This window comes from Rhinatrema bivittatum, chromosome 11, assembly GCF_901001135.1.
Source record: "Rhinatrema bivittatum chromosome 11, aRhiBiv1.1, whole genome shotgun sequence".
In the NCBI taxonomy this organism is placed as follows: Eukaryota; Metazoa; Chordata; class Amphibia; order Gymnophiona; family Rhinatrematidae; genus Rhinatrema; species Rhinatrema bivittatum.
Genome location: NC_042625.1, coordinates 20,076,925 through 20,104,661, shown reverse-complemented (window position 1 = coordinate 20,104,661; position 27,737 = coordinate 20,076,925). Strand labels below are relative to the sequence as shown.

The window sequence follows — 27,737 nt, the reverse complement described above, 5'->3', positions numbered from 1 at the left end:
GAACCTGGGAAGACAGGGTTTAAGTCCCATTACTGCTCCTTGTGACCTTGAGCGAGTCACTTTACCCTCCATTGCCTCAGGTACAAAACTTAGATTGTAAGCCCTTTGGGAGCAGGGAAATGCCTGCAGTGTCTAAGTGGAAAGACATTATTAACGGATTACCCATTAAAGGTTACGTCCTGACATTAGAAAACCATGTCACATAAATTAACATATTAGAGCTCCTGAGAGTTAATGCATTTATTGAGCTCAGTTAATTATTTTTATGAGATCAGAACCACTCAGACTTATTTATTCTCAAAAGAATATCATTTTTATTTTACATCAGAAAAGTATACAATTAAATTCAATTGATGATAAAGTTAATTAAGTCAGATCAAGTCATATGATACAAAAATGAAATTCAAAGTGATCGCTTACCAAAATAGTTAAAATTCTTGCCAAAGCCTCAGGCGTGCTGTGATTAGAATAGGACAGCAGCAGCCACCAATATCTGGACCCTAGCGTCTATATATCTTCTTTGCTGTGGACTTTTAACAGTTTATAGTAAGCCCATAATCAGCTAACTTAGCAATCTTCTAACCTTGTAAGTTACTAAACTACTAAATGTACAAGAAAATATAGCATCAGATACACTACGTCAAGACACCTGTGTGCTTTGATCTAGTATAGTAACTCTATCTAATTGACAAAAGAGCTTGTAATGCTTCTAATGTTTAAATATGCAATAGGTATGTGTCCATCCTAATTGTAAATGGTCAAAAGACATCATCATTGTTTTATTCAGAGTCCATTGCTGCAGACTCTGGGAACTCTGCCATGTCTGGAACATAAATCACTCTTAAAGCGCTGGCAGGTTTCCCAGAACTAACAACTGAAGAAAAAAATTGTTCTCTTTTAAACTATTACATTTAAGAACACCAGTGTTGCCCTGAGCAGTGCTGCACTGGTTTTTCAGGTCAAAAATGATTCAAAACTATTTAAAATAATTCAGAATGGGTCAGAGTTTATTGGTTTTCATACCTTTTTACATTTTTTAAAGTACAGTCAACCCAGATGCCATGTCAGCAGTACCTGAATGTAATCCAATTTGAAGTGCCTGACCAATCACAAAAGACAGAATATATAAAGTCAAAAAAAAAGTCCAGAAAAAGGTCTGTTAGACACTTCTTTGGCTCACAATTAAATTTAAACTGAATCTTTTATTAAACTGGATCACGTGATTCCCAAGGTTGTTTTTCCTTACCCCAATTAGGGCTTTCTTCCTGTTTTGAATCCTGGGATTCAGTGCCAAGAAGTTCAGAGTCATGCACATGGGGTGCGGGAATCCAAAAGAACTGTATATGATGGGGGTTGAAAGATTGATGTGAACAGACCAAGAAAGGGATCTTGAGGTAATAGTGTCTATTGATCTGAAGATATTGAAACAATGTGACAAGGCGATAGCTAAAGCCAGAAGAATGCTGGGCTGCATAGAGAGAGGAATAACCAGTAAGAAAAAGGAGGTGATAATGCCCTTGTACAGGTCCCTGGTGAGGCCTCACCTGGAGTACTGTGTTCAGTTCTGGAGACCCTATCTCAAGAAGGATAGAGACAGGATGGAGGCAGTCCAGAGAAGGGCGACCAAAATGATGTGGGGTCTATATCAGAAGACCTATGAGGAGAGGCTGAAGTATCTAAATATGTATACCCTGGAAGATAGGAGATGCAGAGGAGATATGATACAGACCTTCAGATATCTGAAAGGTTTTAATGATGCATGAACTTTGAACCTTTTCTTTTGGAAAGAAAACAAAAGAACTAGGGGTCACGAAATTGAACTCCAGAGCTGATGACTCAGAACCAACATCAAGAAATATTTTTTCACAGAAAGGGTGGTGGATGCCTGGAATGCCCTTCCAGAGGAGGTGGTGAAGATGAAAGCAGTAAAGAATTTAAAGGGGCATGAGATAAACACTGGCTCTCTAGAGGCTAGAGAGCTGAACTGAGAAAAGCATGCAGGGGGCAATTTGCTGGTGTGGTGGTTACTTCCCTTAGTAGAAGGCAAGGAGATTACTACCCTTAACCAATAAGCTTTGATGCTTTCAATGCAATTCCAACATTGCTCCCCGCTTAAATGGCTAGAGGACGGAAATTAAGGATAGTATGTAGGGGGGTAACTTGCTAGTGCAGCAGTTACCTCCCTTAACAGATGCTCCTTGCTCAGACGGCAGGGGAGCAAAGAGGAATTGGATTCAGACAATAACCGAGGGCCCTGACTTCTTCTACTGTCTGGAATACTGATACACAAACATAAGGGAAAAAGCATAGGACTGCTTCTATGGCCAAAACCTAAAGGAAATGAAGAAAGCGTGCATGGGGGTAACTTGCTGGTGTGGTAGTTACTACCCTTAGCAGAAAGCATGGAGTTTACTACCCTTAATCAAAAGGCCTTGATGCCTTAAGTGCAATGGAAACCTTGCTCCCCGCTTCAATGGCAGGGGGAAAGGTGGAATTGGATTTGGACAACAACCAAGAGAGTTACGACTTCTGTGATCTAGGGTACTGATATGCAGACATAAGGGAAAAAGCACAGGACTGCTTCTACAGGCAAGTCCATAAGGTAAAGGACGTCCAGCAAAACTGTCTGAATTTTCAAGAAAGCGCATCACCCAGTAAAAAATGTTACTAGCTGAAAGTTTTATGGGTATCATAAGGTTTGGGGGGATAACTGTACAGAGCGACAGTTATTACCCTTAAGAGAAATATGGGAGTAACCTGCACAAAGTGGCAGTTACTACCTTAAGCTTGCTGGGCAGACTGGATGGACCCTTTGGTCCTTTTCTGCCCTCACTAGTATGTTGTTATGTTCAGTGCATTACATTTTGACACAATTAAAAGGTGCTGTTGAATCAAATGTAAGGCAAAATGTCCCTTCAATTTTAATTATATTGAAATATTTGAAGACCGCTTCTGAATCTGGTTGTTTCATTTTTACACAGCTGTTCAATTGTCGTGTGGTGGACCATGATCTGGCATTGGGTTATTGCACCCTTTTACCCAAGAAAAACGTGTTTGAGAAGCTTTGGAATGTCATCAGCAACACGTGGCAGAATTATAGAAAAATTCTGGTAGGTGTGGAGCAAATGTTTTGCTGGCTTGCAGACAGAGGGTAGTGGTAAAGGCAAAGGAGGTATTCAGTATCACTGGAGGCTGGAGCAACTGAGTGGGCAAGAAGTTCTTATTTTCCCATAATTATGTTACTGTGTTCTAAGGATATAAATATTGTTTCAAAAGACAAGCGGATGGTGCAATGATGGGTCTGCAGCTGCTGAAACTGCCTTCCTCCATTTTCTCTCCTCCCTCCCCCACCACCTAAAATCATGCTGGTGTGCTCCTCAGGCTGACCAATAGTGACCCAGCCTGGTCCATTGTGGGCGGGGAGAGGGGGGGCAGTGATCATGGACATCATGCAGGCAGTTGGGAATAGCAAACTAGAATGCAACAAAGTTAATTTCAGGCTTGACTTGCTCCAGCTTGTCTTTGCAGCAGATAGTACCAGCCAATATTAAACAGTTGCAAAGACTTTACTTATCAGATGGCTTCTTAATATTTTATGTCCTTACTATGTTAAAAAAAAATTTCTGTTTGTAGATACAGATTGTTTAGATAAGCATGGTTAGGCCCATCTACAACCTTTTAATCAATTTGTTTGTTTCTTGGCTATTAAATATTGGTAAAACTGTCTGAGTTTTCTGTATTATTTTTTAAAATTTGAATATAAGATTATCAATATACAATATGCACTGGGATCATATATCAATGTTCAGAGAGATGCATTCCCTGAAAGTACCCAGATCAGTCCTAGGTTTTACCTCCCTTCCAGCAGACAAAGTTTCTCAGGCACCACTTCTTAACCCGGTGTGCCACCCGCATCTCCTCAATATTTCTGTCTCCAGCAGATGGAGATGGTGTAAAACTTGCGGTTCTGTACCTGAGTAAAAAAAAAAAAAGGCAAGAAAAGAAGAAGAAAAAAATTCCTCCCAGGGGGTTGGCATGTCCTGGTGGGACCATCCCCCTTGGTAGCAGGTTGTGGATGAGGAGGAGTTGGGAACCCAAATTGCTCTTTTCTGGTGCACCGGAGGTGACAGCTGGTGGTCCGGCTCCCTCCCCTTCAGCAAGGTTTGTGAGAAGCCGCTGCCACTTTTCTTCAGAGAAAGCAGTTTGTCACTTGTTTCTTTGTAAAGTTTTAAAAAAATAAGGGATAGGAAGTGACAAGAAAGTGGCTGCTTGCCCTGTTGCTGGTGCCACCAGAGGAAGGGTGCTCAGGCAGCGCTATCATGGATCCTAGCTCTCGATCCTGCTTGCTTGTATCTGTGCCTGCCGTGTGGTCAGAATCACGTTGGCCATGCCGTGCACGAACCGCTGCTCTGCCTGTGGAGAGTAATCTTCGAGCTCTTCTGGGCTAGCCGATGCTCCTGCTGCCTCTCTGGGGGAAAGATTCGTTCTGGGATGCTGTAGCGGCATCGGATAGGCAGCGCAGCCCTGGTAGGTTGCTGGCTGCCCCAAAGGATGAGGCCAATCCATTCCCATTGAGCGCAGGAATGGTGGCCATTTAAGGCTGCTGAGGAGAGGGGGAGGGGATCGCCTACCAGTGCTATCGCCTGCCAATTTGAGCCCCAATGAGGCCCGGGAGGTCCTAGAAGAGCAGTCTGGTGAAAATCCCGATTCCCCAGAGGGGAATTTAGGGGGTCCTTGTTTTTCCCTGGACTTTGTGCTTTTATTGCATAAAGCATATCTGACTTAAAGTCCAAGCAGAGTTGCTCCCCAGGCACAGACTTTCTGAGGGGCTGCCCATAAAGTGCCCAGGCGGTCGGAAATGTCGGGGACCACAAGGGCCCAGAAATTCAAGGGTCCTGCGTGCGGGGTACCACTGACGACTATTCCCCTGAGGAGTCCAACCACAGGGTGCTCTCGGGGGATGGTCTTCCTGGTGCCTCCCCTCCTTTCAGTGGTCAGGATCAAGAAAGGAGCCATGGAAAATTCCTCCCATGGACAGGGATGATCCTAAGGTCGTTTACCTTTTTCAGAGAGAAGAGCTGGGTCCTATGTTCCCGCACATCCTGGCAAAGTTGGAAATAGCGGTTCCACAGGTGGAGCCGGACCAGGACGCGGTAGATCTAGTCATGGTGGGCTTACGGGGCTCGGCCAGGATTTTTCATAGGATGGTTCAGAAGTTAATGATCAGGGAGTGGGTACTCCTGAGACAGGCCTTAAAGTCAGCAGGACTATGGACAAGCTTTATCCCTTGCCGGAGGAAACTCTGGAGCTCTTGAAGGTACTGAAGGTGGATGCTTCCTTGTTGGCAGTCACGAAAAGAACCACGATCCCAATGGTTGGTTTGGTGGCTCTAAAAGATCTCCAGGATAGAAGGCTCGAGGTGTACCTCAAGAAGATATTTGAGGTTTCGGCCCGGGGCATCCGAGCTGTGGTGTGTAGCAGTTTTATGCTTCGAGCAAGCCGGAGATGGGTACAGGAGTTACAGAGTGCCAGAGAACTCTCGCCCCAAGAATCCGAGCAACAGAACAATTAGAGGCAGTGGTGGCTTATGGGGCTGACGCCTTATATGATCTGCTTCATACCTCTTCTAGGACAATGGTGTCTGCACTCTCGGTTAGGAGGCTCTTGTGGTTGCGAAACTGGTCAGCGGACTTTTCCTCTAAGGCTCAGCTTAGAGTGCTCCCCTTTAAGGGCAAGTTCCTTTTTGGAGAAGATTTGGAACAACTGATAAAGCAACTTGGTGATAATAAGGTGCACAAGCTACCGGAAGACACGCCTAAGGGGGCCAAAAATTTTCCGCCAGTTCACTCTCGCTTTTGGGGCCAAAGGCGCTTCCATCAGAGCAGGGTTCCAGGCTCAGGCCAGAGACAAACCTCGGAGAGGTTGTAGTCCTTTCATGGACGTAGAGCGAACCAAGATGGTTCTGGCTAAGGGTCTAGCGGAACCAAAATCAGCACAATGAGATGAGACCATCCCACTCCTCTGTCCCAGTCATCGGTTGACTTTTTTTTTACGAAGAGTGGGTCAAGATAACGTCTGAGCAGTGGGTTCTAAGTGTAATAGGACAAGGCTATGCTTTAGAATTTGCTCAGCCTCTAAGAAACCTTTTCATGGCATCTCCCTGTGTTTCGCCAGTGAAGAAACTGATAGTTCAGGAGACCATTCAAAGGCTGAAAATGCTGGGGGCCATTGTTCCTGTTTCCTGGGAGAAGTGGAGGACAGGAAATTGTTCCATTTAGTTTGTGGTGCCAAAGAAGGAAGGACCCTTCCGCCCAATTCTGAATTTGAAGAAGGTGAACGTGGCTCTCAAGGTTCCACGTTTCCGGATGGAGACTCTCAGTCTGTCTGCGCAGTGGGGAGTTCTTGGCTTCCCTGGATTTGACGGAATCTTATCTTCACATTGGTATCTGCTGGGATCATTAAAGATACCTCAGATTCATGATTCTCGGAAAACATTTTCAATTTTGTGCTCTTCCGTTTTGCCTAGCCACGGCTCCGAGGACTTTCACCAAGGTGATGGTGGTGGTAGTGACAGCCCTCCGCAAGGAGGGGCTGCTGGTTCATCCATATTTGGACGACTGGCTCATCTGAGCAAAGTTGGAGGAATTTTGCAGACAGGCGGTGGAAGTGGTTTTGCACTGCTTGAGATCCTTGGGCTTGGTTGTAAACCTGACCAAGAGCCACCTTTTTGTTTCACAGGTTCTGGAGTTCTTGGCGTGTGCTTCGATACCTGTGTGAGCAAGGTCTTTCTCATGGAGGAGCGAATAGTCAAGCTGCAGGTGCAAGTGTGGCACCTGTTGGACATCCAAGTACCTGGGGTCTGGGATTACTTGCAGGTCCTTGGTTTCATGGCCTCAATTCTGGAGCATGTCCCATGGGCATTTGCTCATATGAGACCTCTACAGAAAGCATTGTTATCCCGCTAGAATCCGATGTCAGAATAGTTTCATCTTACACTTCCGCTTACAGAATTCGCCAAGTCCAGTCTTGGCTGGTGGCTTGCCCAGACCATTTGGGGTGCAGGGTGGACCTCGAAGTGCCTCAATGGGTGGTAGTGACCACCGACGCCAGTGTCACCGGTTGGGGGTCTGTGTGTCAGTCCTAGTCAGTACAAGGCCAATGGTCAACGGAGGAGGCAACTTGGTCCATCAATCGTCTAGAGACAAGAGCAGTGCGATTAGCTCTGGAGAAGTTTCTTCTTCTTCTGTGTATCAGGGCAGTCTGAGTCCTTTCGGACAATGCGATGACAGTGGTCTACATCAACCGTCAGGGAGGAATCAAGAGTCGGCCGGTAGCTCTGAAAGTAGAGATGCTGATGTCCTGGGCAGAGCAGCATTTGGCCTTGTTAGTGGCGTCACACATAGCATGGTCCGACAACGTGCAAGTGGATTTTCTGAGCCGACAACTGTTGGATCCCAGAGAATGAGAGTTATCAGAGAATACAGTGGCTCTCATTTCTCGCAGATAGGGCACTCTTCACATAGATCTGATAGCAACTCTGAGGAATGCCAAAGGCACCATATTTCTTCAGTCACAGAAGAGAGCAGAGGAGGTCGATGCCCTGGTGCTTCCTTGGCCACATGACGTTCTGATCTACGTGTTTCCTCCATGGCCTCTCGTGGGCAAGGTAGTAAAGAGAAAGGTGATTCTCGTGGCTCTGGAGTGGCCATGAAGGCTTTGGTTTGCGGATCTGGTCAACCTAGCGGTGGACAACCCCTGAGGCTGGGCCATCTACCAAATCTTCTATGGCAGGGCCCTATATTTTCAGATCAAGAGGATCGCTTTTGTCTAGCAGCTTGGCTTTTGAAAAGAGGCAACTAAGGAAGAAAGGTTATCCGGAGGATGTTATTTCTACTCTGCTACGAGCTCGCAAGACCTTTACTTCCTTGGCAGATGTCCAGGTTTGGAGAGTCTTTGAGTCTTGGTGAATGGAGCAGGGGGTTCTTCCTCGGCAGGTATCGGTGGCGCAGATTTTGGCTTTCTTGCAGAGAGGTCTAACAAAAAGTTTGTCCTTTAGTTCCCTGAGAGTGCAGGTGTCAGTCTTAGGCTGTTTGAGGGGCAAGATTCATGGAACAACTCTGGCTGCGCATTCAGATGTGGTGCCTTTTCTTCGCAGGGTGAAGCATTTGAATCCCCCTGTTTGTAAGGTGTGTCCTTCTTGGAGCCTTAATTTTGTTCTTAGTGGTATGTGTGAGGCACCATTTGAGCCTCTTAAGAGAGCCACCATAAAAGATCTGACTCTGAAAGTAGTTTTCTTGGTAGCGATTTGTTCAGCCAGAAGAGTGTCTGAGCTTCATGTCCTGTCATGTAGGGAACTCTTTTTGCAGATTTCGAATTCCGGAGTTTCGCTGAGGATGGTTCCTTCCTTTCTGCCAAAAGTGGTTTCATGTTCCACTTAAGTCAGTCGGTGGAGCTTCCTGCCTTTACAAATCTGGAGATTGATATGCCTCATGCAAGGAAATTGAGGCGTCTGGATGTCAGGAGGGCTTTGCTGCGGTATCTAGAAGTCACAAACTGTTTTCGGCTGTTGGATCACCTTTTTGTGCTATGGAGTGGTGCAATAAAGGGTCAAAAAGTGTCAGCCACAATAGCACGTTGGTTGAAGGAGGCCATTGGTTTTGCATATATCTGTTGCGGTTGGCCTGTCCCAGAGGGGTTAAGAGCTCCTTCTACTCGTTCGCAGGCGGCCTCCTGGGCAGAGTGCCAATTGGTTTTGCCGCAAGAGATTTGCAGGGCGGCTACTTGGAAATCTTTTTACCTATTTTTGCCAGACACTACCAATTGAACGTCAACAACTTTGGTGAAAGTGTTCTTCGAGTGGGACTCGCAAAGTCCCACCCCGGTTAGGGAAGCTTTGGTACATCCCAGGAGTCTGAACTGATCTGGGTACGTACAGGGAAAGGAAAATTTGTTCTTATATGCTAATCTTTGTTCCTGTAGTACCACAGATCAGTCCAGAGTCCTGCCCGGGGGGGGGAAGAGGAGTTTTTTGGAGAGTCTTTAATAGTTCTGATTAATCTGAAAATGAAGAATGGTACAGATTTCTCATTATTTCTATTCGGATATATTCTAAATGTAATTATAGTTCTGAATTAAAAATTTCCTTGTCTTCTGCTCGTTCAGGGGGATGTAGTAGAATTAATTTGTTAGAAATCGTTTTGATTAAGTATTTTCTGCTTGGGTACTGTTTTAATACTGAGGAGATGCAGGTGGCACACTGGGTTAAGAGGTGGTGCCTGTGAAACTTTCTCTGTCTCCATTTGCTGGAAGGGAGACAAAACCCAGGAGTCTGGACTGATCTGTGGTACTACAGGAACGAAAATTAGCAGGTAAGAACCAATTTTCGTTTTGAAACACATGAGAAACCTCCGTGACCAGCACACATTGTGAAAAAAGGCTAGAACTGTGTTCTTAAAGTGTTTGATCTTCATCTTTAGCTTTTAAAATAATTTAAATATAGATTGCCCGTCCTTAATCATTAGCACGTAACTTATAAGAGAATTAACAAACTGATGCACTCCTACATATTTGCTTTAGGCAGTAGCTAAGGTTGGAGCCCATTTAACCAATCTTTATGATGATGCAGAAGAAAAACAGAAATTTCAAGATGTAATAACTGATGCAGAGTGGGGCATCCAGCTCAGTGAATTTGGAGTGAGTATTTATTATTAAAACTCTTTTAGCCAATTTAGAAGATGACATTTCTCACAGGACAAGCAGGATGGTAGTCCTCACATATGGGTGACATCACAGGATGGAGCCCAGTCACGGAACACTTTTGTCAAAGTTTCTAGAACTTTGACTGGCACCTACTGGGCATGCCCAGGATGGCACTAACCCTGCAACCAGCAGGGGTCCCCCTTCAGTCTTCTTTTTTCCACGCAGCAATAGCCACGCGGTTTAAGTAGTTCCATAGAGATTCCTGACAGGAATTTTCCTCATGGAATTACTACAAACTTTCATACCCTACAGGGGTCCCCCTTTCGAATTTTTGCTCCCGCAGTACTCCAGTAAGTTTTTTACCTGGTTCCGGTCGATTCCCATCAAGTTTGGCCCTCAAGGCCTACTGGCCGTTGACCACATCGCTGCTCAATTTTTTCAAAAGCCATGGTGTCGGGGTTCTATCGGTGCCCGATTGTACTCGCACCATGTCCATAACAGCCCCTCATAAAGTCTGTGTAATGTGCCTTGGGTGCGAGCATGATGTCCTGACTTGTACCAAATGTGGCTTAATGACATCAAAAGGTCGCAAAGCCATAATGGAGAAAATGGAACTTCTCTTTCGTTCCCAAACTCCGACACCATCTATTGCATTGACGTCGTCCAAACAGGTGCCGTCCAGTTTGCGCCAGCATCGGGCACCGGCCGGTGACCGTCCGGCGTCGATGACTTCCCGACCATCGACAACCTCAACTCCCCCTCAAGATCGAGGGGATCGTAGAGAGAAACATCAGCATCGACACCGAAAGCCTCGGACCATCGATGAAGAAAAATCATCGACTTCGCCATCGTCCAAACCGCCATCGAAGAAACCCCGTCCAGAAAATGCATCGATCCTTTCTGGGACCGGGTCACCGAGGCAACCCTCACCCGGACAGGTATCAGGAGCCATGACTCCGCCTTTAACGGTGTCCCTCCGGCTATGCCTCTGCCTCCTTCTTCCCTTCCGAAGCCGGGGCTGCTTGCTCCAGGTCTCCATGAAGAGCTGGACCGGATGGTTCAGGAGGCCATCGATAAGGCGATGCACAGGTTCCAAGTTCCTCCGATGCCGGTGCCAATTGTGGAACCGACCACCGATCCCATTCCAGCAGCATTGGCAGTGCTGCTCTCAAAGATGGAAGCGCTTATAGCCGCTTTTCCACCGATGGATCTTGGGTCACCGGTGGCTCCGGTGCCTTCTCCACTTACTCTTTCATTGGGAGGAGAAACACCGTTCCGTATTCCTCCATCAGGAGTCCTGCCGATGCCTCAGCCATCGATGCCGATCCGGCCATCGGCACCACCGATCCATCCATCGATGCCCTCGCCTGCACCGGTGCCCTCAATGCCTTCATCTGTGCCTCCAGTACTTCCCTAGATGCCTTCAGAGCCTAGACTAGGACCTTCAGGAATACCATTGTCCCGTCCTTCTCAGGTTCCTAGAGGGACAGGTGCTGGTCCTTATGACACCTGGACTGACAATTCATCTCAAGACACCGATGATTTACCATCTCCTCCTCCTACGGAAAGCAGGAAGCATTCTCCTCCAGAGGACTTGTCCTTCATAAATTTTGTGAAGGAAATGTCTGAGTTGGTTCCCTTCCAATTACAGACTGAACAAGATGATAGGCACCAAATGATGGAGCTGTTACAATTCCTATATGCTCCCAAGGAAATAACCTCCATCCCTATTCATCAGGTTCTTTTGGATCTTCTCAAAAAGAACTGGGAACACCCTGGTTTGGTAGCTCCAGTCAACCAAAAGGCAGATACCACTTACTTGGTCCAGTCAGCTCCAGGGTTCCAGAAACCTCAGCTGGATCACCAATCCGTGGTAGTAGAGTCTGCCCAAAAGAGGGCACGACGCTCAAAACCCCACTCTTCTTTCCCCCCAGGTAAGGAACAGAAATTCCTGGATGCCATTGGCCTGCGTGTCTTCCAGGGATCAATGTTCATCTCTCGGATCGCCTCTTACCAGCTGTATATGACCCAGTATAATAGGGTTTTATTCAAACAGATACAGGACTTTGCAGAGTCCCTGCCTCAGCAATTTCAGGAACAGCTTCAAACCCTGGTACACAAGGGTTTTGAAGCAGGGAAGCATGAAATAAGATCCTCTTACGATATCTTCGACACCGCTTCCAGGGTATCTGCAGCTGCTATTTCTGCAAGAAGATGGGCTTGGCTTAAGTCTTCGGACTTGCGCCCTGAAGTACAAGACAGATTGTCCGATCTGCCTTGCATAGGAGACAATCTGTTTGGTGAACAGATCCAGTGGACGGTGACTGAACTCAAAGAGCATCATGAGACCCTTAGCCAACTCTCTCTGATGCCTTCTGAATATTCCTCCAAATAGCCATTCAGGAAGGATACTAAAAAGTCATTCTTCTGTCCAAAGAAGTCCTATCCACCACCTTTTAGAAGTTGTTCCACTAGACCTTTCCAGGAGGCCCAGTCTCGTCAACCTTGTAAACAAAAGCTGCAACCAGCTCCTCAGCCAGGCCCTGCTTCCGGCTTTTGACTCCTGCATAGAGAGCAGCAGCCAGCTTCCACTGTCTCAGATACCAGTGGGGGGTCGATTGTGCCATTTCAACAACAGATGGCATACAATCACCTCAGACCAGTGGGTCCTTGCCATAATCTCTCAGGGTTATCACCTGAACTTTCTCTCCTTCCCACCGGATTCCCCACCTCAGCTGACGTGAGGAACATCCGACCACTCACCACTCCTGGAACAGGAGGTTTCCCTCCTCCTCCAGTCCAGAGCAATAGAACCAGTGCCCTACTCCCAACAAGGCCTAGGATTCTATTCCTGGTACTTTCTAATCCCCAAAAAGTCAGGCGGTGTTCGTCCAATTCTTGACCTACGTGCCCTCAACAAGTACCTCCAGCGAGAAAAGTTCAAGATGGTAACCTTGGGTTCCCTCCTTTCTCTTCTGCAAAGAGGAGACTGACTCTGCTCTCTAGACCTCCAGGACGAGTACACACACATTGTGATAATTCCATCTCATCGCAGATTTCTGAGATTTCTGGTATGCCCCAAGCACTATCAGTATTGACTGCTACAGTTCAGCCTGGCATCTGCACCACGAGTCTTCACCAAGTGTCTCAGAGTAGTAGCAGCCTTCCTCAGGACTCAAGGTTTTCACGTCTACCCCTATCTCAATGATTGGTTGATCAGGGCTCCCACTCAGTAGGCTGCTCTGTCGTCCCTGCATCTCACCTTACATACTCAGATTTCGCTAGGATTTCTTGTCAACTACGCGAAATCCTGCTTAGTCCCATCTCAAACTTTGTCCTTCATAGGGGCAGACTTGGACACCTTTCAAGCAAAGGCATTTCTGCCTCAACAGCAAGCTCTCACTCTCATTTCTCTCGCACACCAGCTACAGTCTCTGCACCGCTCGACTGCACGTCACTTCCTCATCCTGCTGGGACACATGGCGTCCTCAGTACAGGTTTCTGTACTGAGGACGCCATGTGAGGACGCTTGGCCATGAGAGTCGTGCAGTGGACTCTAAGGTCACAGTGGACTCAATCCGTCCAACTACTATCGACCATTGTCCACATCATCGACCCACTTCGTCAGTCTCTAGCCTGGTGGAAAAATCAGATCAATCTCCTCCAAGGCCTACCCTTCCAGGCTCCAGACCCTCAAATAATTCTCACCACCAATGCTTCCAACCTCGGCTGGGGAGCACATGTCGCCAATTTGCAGTCCCAAGGAGCTTGGTCTCCAGAGGAAGCCAAACACCAAATCAATTTCCTGGAGCTACAAGCAATCAGATATGCTCTCAGGGTATTTCAGGATCAACTTTCCAACCAGGTCATTGATTCAGACGGACAACTAGGTGTCCATGTGGTACATCAACAAACAGGGAGGGACGGCTCCTACCTACCGTATCAGGAAGCAGCACAGATATGGGCGGAGGCCCTCTTCCACTTAATGTACCTCAGGGCCACCTACTTGCCAGGAGTGGACAATGTGTTGGCGGACAAGCTGAGTCGCGCCTTTCAACCGCACGAGTAGTCCCTCAACCCCACTGTTGCGGACTCAATATTCCAATGTTGCGGTTACCCCCGCATAGACCTCTTTGCGTCACCTCAAAACCGCAAAGTAGAGAACCTTTGCTCTCTCACTCGCAGTCAACACTCACACCCAAGAGACGCATTCTCCCTCTCATGGGCAACCGGTCTCTTATATGCCTTCCCTCCACTTCGGCTTCTCTCAAAGACTCTTGGGAAGCTAAGTCAGGAGAAGGGAACCATGATCCTGATAGCACCTCACTGGCCACGCCAAGTGTGGTTTCTGATTCTTCAGGACCTCTCCATTCGCAGGCACATTCCCTTGGGAACTGACCCGCTTCTGATCACTCAGAACGACGGGTGCTTGTGCCACCCCAATCTTCAGGCCTTATCCCTGACGGCCTGGATGTTGAAAGGTTGATTCTTCAGCCACTCAACCTTTCGGAGCCAGTTTCCCGTGTCCTCATTGCTTCACAAAAACCTTCCACGAGAAAATCTTACCTTTACAAATGGAACAGATTTAAATCATGGTGTTCTGTTCAATCACTTGATCCCTTTACCTGTTCCACCACGAAGTATTTGGACTATCTCTGGCACTTGTCAGAATCAAGTCTTAAAACTTCTTCCATCAGAATGCATGTCAGTGTGGTAGCTGCCTTCCATAAAGGTGTTGGGGATGTTCCTATTTCAGTACAACCCCTTGTAACACGATTTCTAAAGGGCTTGCTCCACCTCAAGCCTCCTCTGCGCCCTCCGGCCCCTTCTTGGGACCTTAATCTGGTTTGGGTCGGCTCATGAAACCACCATTCGAGCCTCTCCAATCCTGTGATCTACGTTATCTCACCTGGAAAGTGATTTTTCTTTTGGCGATCACATCTGCTCGCAGAGTTAGTGAGTTACAGGCCCTAGTTACCTATCTGCCTTACACTAAACTTCTGCAAGACCGGGCAGTACTCCGCACTCACCCTAAGTTCTTGCCTAAGATAGTATTGGAGTTTCATCTTAATCAATCCATTAAACTACCTACCTTCTTTCCCAGGCCCCATTCCAATCCAGAACAGGCTCTGCATACCCTTGACTGTAAACGGGCTCTAGCATTCTACCTAGACCATACAGCTGCCCACAAGAAAAGCACTCAATTGTTTGTCTCTTTCCATTCCATCAAATTAGGGCAACCTGTGGGTAAGTAGACTCTCTCCTCCTGGTTAGCGGACTGCATATCTTTTTGCTATCAGCAAGCAGGCATTCCACTTCAAGACCGTGTTAAAGCACACTCTGTCAGGGCCATGGCAACTTCAGTAGCACACCTACGCTTGGTGCTGCTTCCTGATATTTGTAGGGCTGCTACCTGGAGTTCTCTCCATACCTTTACGGCCCATTATTGTTTGGATAAGGCTGGAAGACCAGATTCCATCTTCGGCCAATCTGTCTTGCGCAACCTTTTGGCAACTTGTTGTACCAACACCCTTCCGTCTGCCCATTAGGGTTCAGGATGCCCTCTACCAAATTCCACCCCAGTTGTGCCTGTTGCACGTCTTTGGGTACATTTGGGGCATACTCTGACATCCTCAGCTCGGTACTCACCCATATGTGAGGACTACCATCCTGCTTGTCCAGTGAGAAAGCAAATGTTGCTTACCTGTAACAGGTGTTCTCACAGGATAGCAGGATGTTAGTCCTCATGAAACCCGCCCACCACCCCGCAGTGTTGGGTTCGTTACGTTTTGTTATTTTATTTTTTGGCACTTACTATAGCTTTTAAACAAGACTGAAGGGGGACCCCTGCTGGTTGCAGGGTTAGTGCCATCCTGGGCATGCCCAGTAGGTGCCAGTCAAAGTTCTAGAAACTTTGACAAAAGTGTTCCGTGATTGGGCTCCATCCTGTGATGTCACCATATGTGAGGACTAACATCCTGCTGTCCTGTGAGAACAACACCTGTTACAGGTAAGCAACATTTGCTTTCTTGAGCCACCTGACAGCTCAACAATAGCAGCACTTCCTGCACTTTGGTAAATGTGGACTAGATTCCCAATTCAAACCCTTTCTTTAGACCTGCTAAAGGTTATGCAAAGCTACGCTTCCCAGGTAAAGGAAGTTTGAGGGGAAGAGAAGTAGGTAGTTGGCAAGCTGAAGAGAGCTGCTGGATGAACTCAGCTGGGAACTGTGCCATTCCCTCTTCTCTGAGTGCGGATGGCATGGTGCCTGCATTTGGGGGAAGGAGATTTGGGAGAAAATTCTCTAAGCTGTATACTGAACTTATAATGAGGTTTGATCAAATCCTCTATATCAAAAGAACCAACTGCTTCAAGGATCGCAGCTAGCACAGCAATTTGAGTTGGAATGGGCAGGACTGCACCTTTTGGTTAGAGCTAAAAATATAACAGATAACAGTGGGTTTCTAGGTTAGGGATGGGGAGAAGAAAAGTCAATGTCTTTGTTCATTGTTTTTTCAGTAGCTTGCAAACAGAGGAAGAGTAGTGGCCTACTGGTTAGAGCAATGGGGTGGGAAAGCAGGGTTCAAATCCTGCTTCTTGTGAGCTTAAGATAAGTCACTTTTATCTTACATTGCTTCAGGTGGCTGCTTAGACTGTTAGCTCTTTGAGGCAGGGACCCATTGTACCTGAATACTTATTATTACGGACTATAAGACCACCCACACTGTCCTGTCCAAAAATTCCAAAAACCAACAACCCAAAAGAGGAACAGTATAATGTTATAAAGAATTGTATATCAATGACCCTTGACTATTTTTCTCTTCAAAAAATTATTTATCACTCTATTCTACAATCTTTTAAACATGAATGTTAAAATGTTTCTTACCTCACTTATTCAAAAGAACGATCTCATGCTTCAAAGCTTTTACTACATTAAAATTGAAACCCAAACATCCAACACATCTACACTTCTACCACACTGTGGCAACATCATACTCTCATTCACTTGCATTTACCACCTATATTAAGACACTGCAGCGTTTTGGCTCAACTGTGCCTGAATCAGGGGATTTGTGTCGTGTTCTGCAAAATGACATAAAGAATACATTGAAAATCTATTTAAAGCTTTATAGAAATTTAAGTATTTTTCCAAAGCAAACTATACATCTCCTGTGCTGAGAGACTACAATCCACTTAACATGGTGTGGTCAGACTTAAAAGGCTCAACAAGAAAGACACCAATTTAAATTACCCTTGACCAATAGTAGAGCACGTAATATCAAACATCACTGCATGAGGTAACTCAACCCATATCCAGCTTGATGACATATTGACTTGAAAGGGGACTTCCACCGATGGTATAATGTTTTAACACATATCTCCTAAGCTGGCTGTCTACAAAAGGGGACCTAAAAGGGAAAAGGCTCACCAACTTCAATGTATATCTCCTAACTAAATATCTAAAATTGAGTACATAGAGGAGAACTGTCTCTGGGAGCTAATTGTTTAACTAGTGCCTAGGAAAACCCTCCATGAAATGCCTCAGCCCATACCCTTCTTAATCAGCGTCTAGATTTAAAGGGGAACTCACAACGATAGTTTGATATTTTGACACATGACTTCTAAGCTAACAACCTTCAAAAAATGGAGAACAAAACAGAAGGACAAATTTGCCCACTTAAACGCATGTCTCTTAACTTAAACGCTTCTCCTAAAATGAATGTCTACAAATGAGGGCGTGGAGAACAACTGTCTCCTAACTAATGCCTCAATTGTATATTTAACATGGAGACTCAACGGAAGCCTCTCTTGGGCCAAGAATGGGAACTGCAACCCATAATGGAACTTAAAAGAAGGCGCTCCAAACTTCTGTGTTGGTATTTTGCATGTTAACCTCAAAATGTTATATTGTAATATTCATGTAAATGGAATTGAGAGCAGCGTTGCATCTCTAGGCTTATGTTTGAATATAAATGTATCAAAATATCAGACTATCATTGCGAGTTCCCCTTTAAATCTAGATGCTGATTAAGGGAACGGGCTGAGGTATTTCACGGAGGGTTTTCCTAGGCGCTAGTTAATCAGTTAATTCCCAGAGACAGTACTCCTCCATGTCCTCAATTTTAGATATTTAGTTAGGAGATATACGTTTTAGTTGGTGAGCCTGTTCCTTTTTAAGTCCCCTTTTGTAGACAGCCAGCTTAGGAGATATATGTTAAAACATCATACCATCGATGGTGGTCCTCTTTCAAGTCTATATGTCGTCAAGCTGGATATTGCCATTGTACAGTGCCATATATAATTTAGTCCTCAAAATTGAAAAAACTGGAAAAAATGCAACTGGATAATAATATTCAAAAAATGGAGAACAAAACAGAAGAATATATAATTTAGTTGCACTACAAAAATAAGTACCTTTGCGCTGTTTTACACTCCTGACCTAACCTAATCCCTGGGAATGCTGTTTTTTTTTTAACTTGGCTAAAAGTTTTCCTGCTTTGAAGGCTCATGCATGGTTCTAATTGGGTAGAGGAGAGCATTCCTTAGCGTTTGGCAGGTCAAACCCAATGAGTGTTTTATGCACCTCTGCCAGCAGATGGAGATGGAGTAAAAGCTGATGTCATGGCCATATAGTCCTGCCCTGACATCAGTCCGCCAGTATTCTCTGTCTCCAGCAGATGGTGGACTTGTATTTCCCTTTGGGGAATTGCCTGTGAGTAAAAAGAAGGAACCGAAAGAAGATAGTGGAAAGACAATACATCTATATAGAACATAGAAATGACGGCAGAAGAAGACCAAACGGCCCATCCAGTCTGCCCAGCAAGCTTTCACACTTGTTTTTTTCTCTTACTTATCTATTACTCTTGGCCCTTAGTAACCATTTGGTTCTATTTCCCTTCCACCCCCTCCATTAATGTAGAGAGCAGTGTTGGAACTGCAACTAAGTGAAATATCTAGCTTATTTAGTTAATTAACCGCCAGAATAAGCAAGCTACACCCATGCTTATTTGTTTACCCAGACTATGATATTCAGTCCTTGTTGGTTGTTGTCTGTATATAAATCCACTTTTCTTCATCCCCCCCTGTCAATGAAGCAGAGAGCTAAGCTGGATATGCTTTGAAAGTGAAGTATCAGGCTTATTTGGTTTGGGGTAGTAACCGCCATAACAAGCAAGCTACTCCCCGCTTTTTTGTGAATGCAAATTCTTTTTTCCACATTTCCTCTTGCTGTTGAAGCATAGAGCAATGTTGGAGTCGAATTAACCGTGTGTATGTTTATTGAATAAGGGTATTATCTCCAGGTAGTAGCCGTCATTCCCGCGAGCCACCCTCTCTTCATTCACATCCTCTAGACTTTATGGATCCACAGTGTTTATCCCACGCTCCTTTGAAGTCCTTCACAGTTCTGTTCTTCACCACTTCCTCCGGAAGGGCATTCCAGGCATCCACCACCCTCTCCATGAAGAAATACTTCCTGACATTGGTTCTGAGTCTTCCTCCCTGGAGCTTCAAATCGTGGCCCCTTGTTCTACTGATTTTTTTTTCCAACGGAAAAGGTTTGTTGTTGACCATGGATCATTAAAACCTTTCAAGTATCTGAAAGTCTGTATCATATCACCCCTGCTCCTTCTCTCCTTCAGGGTGTACATATTTAGGTTCTTCAATCTCTGCTCATAAGTCATTTTATGAAGACCATCCACCTTTTTGGTCACCCTTCTCTGGACCGCCTCCATCCTGTCTCTGTCCCTTTGGAGATACGGTCTCCAGAACTGAACACAGTACTCCAGGTGAGGCCTCACCAAGAACCTGTACAAGGGGATAATCACTTCTCTTTTCTTACTCAATATTCCTCTGTCTATGCAGCCCAGCATTCTTTTGGCTTTAGCTATCACCTTGTCACATTGTTTCGCCGACTTCAGATCATTAGACACTATCACCCCAAGGTGTCTCTCCTGCTCCATGCACATCAGCCCTTCACCCTCCATTGAATACAGTTCTTTCGGATTTCCACACCCCAAATGCATGACTCTGCACTTCTTGGCATTGAATCTCAGCTGCCATATCTTCGACCACTCTTCCAGCTTACTTATATCCCGTCTCATTCTCTTCACTCCTTCCGGCGTGTCCACTCTGTTGCAGGTCTTAGTGTCATCCACAAAAAGACAAACCTTACCTTCTATCTCGTCCGCTGTGTCGCTCACATAGATATTGAACAGGACCGGTCCCAACACCGATGCTTGCGGCACTCCGCTTAACACCGCTCTCTCTTCAGAGTAAGTTCCATTTATCATCACACATTGTCGTCTGTCCGTCAACCAGTTTGCAATCCAGGCCACCACCTCGGCACTCACTCCTAAGTTTCTCATTCACCAGCCTCCTGTGTGGGATCATATCAAAAGTTTTGCTGAAATCCAAGTAGATGACATCGAGCGCTCTTCCTCTATCCAATTCCCTAGTCACCCAGTCAAAAAAGTCAATCAGATTTGTCTGACAGGATCTTCCCCTGGTGAATCCATGGTGCCTCTGGTCCAGCAATTCTCCCAACTGTAGATAGTTCACTATTCTTTCTTTCAGCAGCAACTCCATTTCCTAGCATGTAGCAGATGGACTCAGGACCAATTGGTATAGTGTACTCCTGATAGCAGTTGGAGACGGAGATTTCAATCTGACGTCAGTCCTAATACATATACCCCTGCAGGAAGTGCAGCTCTTCAGTATTTTCTGTCTCCATAGCAGTTAGGGACTCTATGCACGCTTGCACAGCGTTAGAGTAATTCTACCAAAGAAACCCCAAAACAAGAAGAAATCTTACCTCTATAGACGAGCCCCGCTCTCCTGCGGTGACACCCCTTGGGTCCCTCCCCTAGTTGAGAATTCCCGAGGTGATTTCTGTGATCCCTCTGAGGTAAACCTCGGTCCAGCGGCCGACCCTCGGCGTGGACTTAGCCCCTGACATCAGGTGAGGCTGAGAGGCAGCGGGTGCAACTTCGAGCGCGGCAGTGAAGGTATTTCCCTCTCCTTCCGCAGCCGGAGACCACCCAGAACGAGACCGGAAAGCGCCAAGACGAGGTAAGGTAGAAATCTATTTAAAAGTCTCCGGTCTCTGAAGCTCGAAGAGGCGCACAGGTCACCAGCTGGTGCCAGTGCCACCGGGTTGATCTGCCCTAGCAGGGCTTGACACCGGTCAGATCCGAGGGTCCTCCCATGTGGAGACCCTCCGAGGTGGTCGCCATATTGTCCGCGTGGTCGCCGGCACCATCTTGACTCGTTCGTCGCCCTGTCCGCCGCCCCGACCCTTGCTTACAAAGGCGAGCCATGCGCACAAATATCTTGTGCGCACAACGTCGTGCGCCCAAGTACTGTGCGCACAAGCGACGCGCATAGCCACACGCTTACTGTGCCGGGCGCATAACTTCGGTCTGTACGCACCTCAGCGCACACATCTCTCTGAGCGCGTACCAAACCTACACGCACAACTTCGACGCACCGGAGCGCAGCTATCCGGGCCCTGTATTTTATGCACACAAGCCATGGCACCACCGGAGAAGAAGCTCAAGGCTCAGGGCCTCTGCCCAGCATGCCACATTAGAGCTGCTCAGCATGAGGAGGTCACGGCCCTGTGTATACAGTACGAGGAGGCCCTGGGGGATCCAGCCCATGGTCTTCCCCAGCCGGTACCGGGTTCCAGCTTCTCAAACAGTAAGCCGGACCTAACGTCCCCCAGCGGGAGCCTCCCTCAAACGGGGCTCCTCAGGGACACAGCACCCCTTAATTTATTTTATCGTTCCCAAGAAAGAAGGAACGTTCCGGCCCATCCTGGACCTCAAGTCTGTCAACCGCCACCTGAAGATTCCTTGCTTCCGCATGGAAACCCTACGCTCTGTAATAAGGGCGATACAACCGGGAGAGTTCCTTACATCCCTGGACCTGTCGGAAGCCTACCCACACATTCCGGTCCATCAAGAGCATCAGCGTTTTCTACGCTTCACGATTTTGGATCACCACTACCAGTTCCGGGCGCTACCATTCGGGTTAGCCACAGCTCCCCAGACGTTCACCAAAATCATGGTGGTAGTGGCAGCAACACTGAGGAAGGAAGGAATCCTCGTACACCCTTATCTGGACGATTGGCTGATCAGGGCAAAATCCCCAGAGGAAGGTCACCAGGCGACCAACAGAGTCAAAACTCTACTGGAGAGCCTTGGGTCAACACAAACAAGATCTGTCTGCAGCCCTCCCAATCTCTAGAATACCTGGGAGTTCGGTTTGACACCAAACAAGACAAGGTCATCCTGACATCGACAAGGAGATCAAAACTGATGACCCAGTTGCGAACCCTGTTGAGCGAGCTTTGTCCCACAGCATGGGACTACTTCCAAGTCCTCGGCCTCATGGCATCCACTCTGGAAGTAGTGCCATGGGCAAGAGCTCACATGAGACCCCTACAGCGCTCCCTGCTATCACGCTGTCCCAAAACTACACCGTACGTCTTCAGCTCCTGGACAAAGTTCGGACCCAACTATGATGGTGGCTACAAGAAGGCCATCTGAGCCGGGGAGTGATGCTATCCTCACCGACCTGGATTCTGCTCACCACGGACGCCAGCCTACGAGGAGCTAACCGTCCAGGGGCAATGGAACAAAGAAGAGTCGGGATGGAACATCAATCGCCTAGAAGCCTGGGCAGTCAGACTAGCCTGCCTATGGTTTGGTCACAGACTCCGAGACAAATCAGTCAGTCATGTCAGACAACGCCACAACAGTGGCCTACATCAACTGTCAGGGAGGAACCAGAAGCCAACAGGTGTCTCTGGAAATAGACCCTCTAATGTCATGGGCGGAAGCGAACCTTCAAGAGATCTTGGCCGTTTACATCGCCGGGAAAGACAACGTCGCTGCAGATTACCTCAGCAGAGAAAGTCTAGACCCAGGAGAATGGAGACTGTCGACCACAGCATTCCAATTGATAGTGAGTCGTTGGGGAACACCAAACATGGACCTCCTGGCAAACCGGTCCAACGCCCAAGTGCCCAGCTTCTTCAGCCGCAGACGGGAACCTCAATCCCAGGGAATCGACGCCCTGGTACAGATCTGGCCATAGGAAACTCTATTATACGCCTTCCCACTGTGGCCCCTATTGGGCGCAATCATCCACAAGATAGAACACCACAAGGGACCAGTACTTCTAGTGGCCCCGGACTGTCCAAGAAGGCCGTGGTACACAGACATGCGAAGGCTGCTGACAGGGAGCCCTCTCCCGCTACCGCCACACAGGGATCTGCTCCAACAAGGGCCAATCCTCCACGAGGATCCAGCTCTATTCTCTCTTACGGCCTGGCCATTGAGAGGACTCACCTGAGGAAGAGCAGATACTCGGGGGCAGTAATTGACACCCTGCTCCGAGCACGCAAGTTCTCCACATCCCTAACATACATAAGGATTTGGAGAGTATTTGAAGCCTGGTGTGAGGACCGCAACATCACACCACACTCAGTCAAAATTCCCGCGATTTTGGAATTCCTGCAGAATGGCCTACAGAAGGGATTGTCTCTCAACTCCATCAAGGTACAGGTGGCCGCATTGTCATGCTACGGAACCAAGAGTGAGGACGGCAGCCTAGCCTCTCACCCGGATGTCTCCCGCTTCCTGAAAGGAGTCAAGCAGATCCAACCATCCCTAAAGTGGCCAGTGCCTCTATGGAACCTCAACCTGGTCCTAGATTTCTTAGCAGGAGCTTCCTTCAGACCTCTTTGCGGCCTGTCTCTCCGACTATTAACATTGAAAACAGCCTTCCTGGTGGCAGTATGTTCAGCCCGTCATATCTCCAAGCTACAAGCACTGTCCTGCCGGGAGCCGTTCCTCAGACTCACTCCAGGAAGCATCCAATTATGCACTGTCCCGTCCTTCCTTCCCAAAGTGGTTTCTCACTTCCATCTCCACCAAACCTTCTCGCTTTCATCGCCGGATGAGCATAAGAATTCGTAAGAATCTCGCCGCCTGCGCCACCTCAACGTCGGCAGACTCCTAGTCTGATACCTGGTAAGGTCGGAATCCGTACGAAAGACGGACCACCTATTCGTCCTTCACAGCGGGAAGAAACAAGGAAAAGCGGCCTCGCAGGCAACCATAGCCCACTGGATCAAAGAAGTTATCAAGGCGGCCTACATAGAAGCAGGCAAGCCGCCGTCTTTGCAAGTCAAGGTCCATTCCACTAGAGCCTAGGCAGTGTCCTGGGCGGAAGCGAAGTTGCTGTCACCCGCCGAGATCTGTCGGGCGGCGACATAGTCCTCCATCCACACCTTCTCCAGGTTCTACCGCCTGGATGTTCAAGCTCAAGAGGACACAGCATTTGCAAGGGCAGTACTAAGTGGACCACGGGCAGCCTCCCACCCGGTTCAGGAGTAGCTTTTATACATCCCATTGGTCCTGAGTCCATCTGCTACACACTAGGAAATGGAGAAATTACTTACCTGATAATTTCGTTTTCCTTAGTGTAGACAGATGGACTCAGCATCCCACTCACGGCTGCCGTCATTCATGGCATTCTCGGGCAACATCCCCAAGAGCGAGTTATTCACGGGTAAGCCATGCTTTCCCCCAATTAGGACACCCACCCTGCCGGGTGTCGATGTTTCTCAGTTGAGGGCACTGGCAGTCTCCAGCTATAACCAATTCAAGTAAATCAGGTTATCCAAGTTATTCAAATTAGTCATGCATATATCCACAATTGCTTTTCGAGGAGAATACTGAAGAGCTGCACTTCCTGCAGGGGTATATGTATTAGGACTGATGTCAGATTGAAATCTGATCCGTCTCCAACTGCTATCAGGAGTACACTATACCCATTGGTCCTGAGTCCATCTGTCTACACTAAGGAAAACGAAATTATCAGGTAAGTAATTTCTCCATTTCTTTTCCCACCACCGAGGTGAGGCTAACCGGCCTGTATATAGCACCACTTGCCTCTTGAGGTGATACTGTGCAGTCCCTCCCTCAGTAGAGTGCCTTCAGTCCCGTAGCCTTGACTGGCATAGACCAAAAATTTCAATAGCAATTGCAGGCTGGTGGTGAATGCTTTACAAAAATAATAAATAAACAGAAAAAAAGCAGGAGAAATGGATCTGTTACCTCAGTGTTCGGCTGTCCTACTCACATCTCTGGGGAATTTGATGAATTAAGGTAGTGCAGGCATGGTGAGGTGACTAGCCGTTTGGCTAGTCCCTGCTTCCATGTTTCTGTCCTTTTGACGCATGGTAGGCCATGAGATGGTTTTGTGCCTTTTTCGCTGCAGACTGTCAGCACGCTCCTGTGCACCCAGTTGGGTGCCCAACTTCATCATCTTTTTTGAGACTAAACTTCTTCATAGCACCGCTTGCCTCCTGAGGTGATACCGTGCAGTCCCTCCCTCAGTACAGTGCCTCAGTCCAGTAGCCTTGAGTGGTGTGGATCCAAAATTTGATTAGCAGTTGCAGGCTGAGAAAGGCTCAGCGGTAAAGGCTTTACCCCTCTCCCTCCCGTAGCTAGGTCCCGTTCCTGCTCTCAGCCAGGGAGGGCTAAGCTCAGGTAAATGCTTATCTTAATTTTAAAAAAAATAAAATAAAAGAGAGAGAAACAGCACAGAGAAGAACATAAGCAGGAGAGCAGGAAAAACTGTTACCTCGTGAGCGGGACAGCCGAACGCCATCTCTGGGGAGTTCCATGAGGTGAGGAAGCAGTGCATGCTCGGCAGGTTGAGCAGGCGTTTGGCTAGGCTCGCTCTCCCTTTTTGGGTGCGTGGTAGGCCGCGAGATGTTTGCACGTTTTGTGCTGTGGGCTGTTGGCGCATGCCTGCGTACCTGTTTGTGCATCCTTCTTATACTGGGTGCCCAGACTGGGTACCTAGTTGGATGTGTGGACTAGGCACGTATACTTGCACGCCCATTTTTATGCGCACAGTTTTTGTGTGTCCATTTTGGGCATGGTTTATGTGCAAATATTCTAGGCGCAAGCTTTTACCATTCTGCATGCTTAAAGCTATGGCGCTCGTGTCAAAGAAACCTATCTGTTTGTGCTGCATGTCACATCGAGGCCATTCAGCTGGACTTTTCTTTAAACCTGTGTCAGCACTAGCTGAATGCTCAAGGAGATTTACCCCCTTCTGATTTTGCCAGTGATGGTCCACCTCCTCGATCTGAGGGTAGAGGGCAACGGGGGTGTCTCTTTCTTTGATTGATCCACGGGCCTAGTCATCATAAGCTGCTGGCTCTCAGAACATCAGGTTCAGACCTATGGGTAAAATTTTCCTGGGTAGAATTCTTCCAGGGATTGCAGACGCTTCTACAGGGCCAGTCTTCTGAATCAGCACTGTTTACTAAGGTTGGTCCGTGTGCTCCTCTACCTGTCTCAGCGGTCAAGCGATGTGGCACAATACAGCCTGACTAAGCTGATTATGTAGATAGATCAGGATGATACCGATGGTATTGGGGAACATTCCCCCAGATTTTGAGTCATGTCTAACTCTTCTCCGTTTCATTCATAGAGATGAGTTGCCAGATTTGATCTCTCAGGCCTTGAAGATCCTCGGAGTGGCTGGGCCTGATTCCTTGGGGATGCAGAAGAAGGTTCCTATTTTGTTCACACTATGCAAGGATTGATCTGGCATGGAGTGCACCAGAAGCATTTTTGAAAGGAGGACACGTCTTGTCAGGTCCACAGGCCAGAGAGCAGTTGCGTTTCCCTAAGGTGGATACGTTGGTATGTTCTATCACAAAACATACCATTATCCCGATAGTGAGATGTGTCACTGAAGAATGTTCAGGATAGGAGGATTGAGGCTATCCTAAAGCAAAGCCTTTGAGGCATTTTCAGCCTTATAGGGGAGGTTCTTCCCAGAAGTCCTAATCCTTCCGCAGGTCTCAGTCCTTTCATACCCGAGGACCCCGAAAGGATGCATATTCTGGAGGTGGAGCCCCTCGCTCTTCCCAATGAAGGTTTGATGGCTTACCTGTTGGTTCAGGAGATAGGTGGCATCTATCCTGTTTTTATCACAGGTGGATCCAGATTACTTTAGATCAATGTGTTCTCGAAGTTATTCGGGACAGGTGTGCTCTAGAATTTCTTCACATTCCTCCAGATGCCTTTATGGTATCTCTGTGTAACTTCCCTCAGAAGTGGGTAAAAATGGAAGCGACATTATGACGTCTGTCAAACCTGAAAACTGTAGTTCCCATTCCTGAATTGCAGGCTGTTATTTCATTTATTTTCTCATGCCCAAGAAGGAAGGGTCGTTTCGGCCCACACTGGATCTCAAGGGCGCCAATTGACATTTACGAGTCACACGTTCCAGGATGGAAATGGTGCGCTATGTCATGATGACAGTTCATGTAGGGGGAGTACTGTATGTCTTTGGATCTGATGTATCTGCATATTCCCATCCATCGGGAATATCAGTGGTTCCTACAGTTTGCTAATCTGCATCATTATTACCAGTTTCAGGCCTTGCCTTTCTGACTATCCCTGGCAATCAGGACCTTTTTCCCTAGGTCATGATGGTGGTAGCGGCAGCCCTTCGCAAGGAGGGCATTCTAGTTCACCCCAATCTGAATGACTGGTTGATTCAAGCCAGGACCATGAAAGAGAGTCTTCACGCTTCCCGCAGGGTGGGTTCCTTGCTACAGGAACTAGGCTCAGTGTTGAATCTGGTCCAAGAGCAATTTGTGGCCCTCTCAGACTCTGGAGTATCTCAAGGTTTGATTCGATACGAGGGGAGCAGAGTATTTCTGCCGGAGTGTTGGATCCACACTTTAATGCTGAAAGTTCAATCCCTGTAGAGCTCTGTTTGTTCGACAGTGGGGTCTTATCTGCAGGTCCTGGGGTTGATGGCTGCCGCATTAGAAGTGGTTCCCTGGGCAAGGGCATATATGCACCCTCTTCAGCGCACATTGCTCTCCCGATGGAGTCCGCAATCGAAGATCTATGTGGTGATGCTGTTCCTCCTGTTAGAGGTGAGATTCCAGTTGGACTTTTGGTTATAGGCGGATTTATCTCAGGAAAAGAATT

General features: G+C 47.3%; 1 protein-coding gene across 3 annotated transcripts in view; it reads left to right on the top strand.

Moving 5' to 3' along the window:
* Nucleotides 1-27,737, top strand: part of KNTC1 (kinetochore associated 1) — a 422,937-nt gene that overhangs the window by 271,434 nt on the left and 123,766 nt on the right. For all 3 annotated transcript variants that reach the window (XM_029571458.1, XM_029571459.1, XM_029571460.1), the window contains exons 41-42: nucleotides 2,982-3,110; nucleotides 9,577-9,693. In XM_029571458.1, the coding sequence (XP_029427318.1) occupies nucleotides 2,982-3,110; nucleotides 9,577-9,693 (246 nt within the window). The remainder of the gene's footprint in view (nucleotides 1-2,981; nucleotides 3,111-9,576; nucleotides 9,694-27,737) is intronic.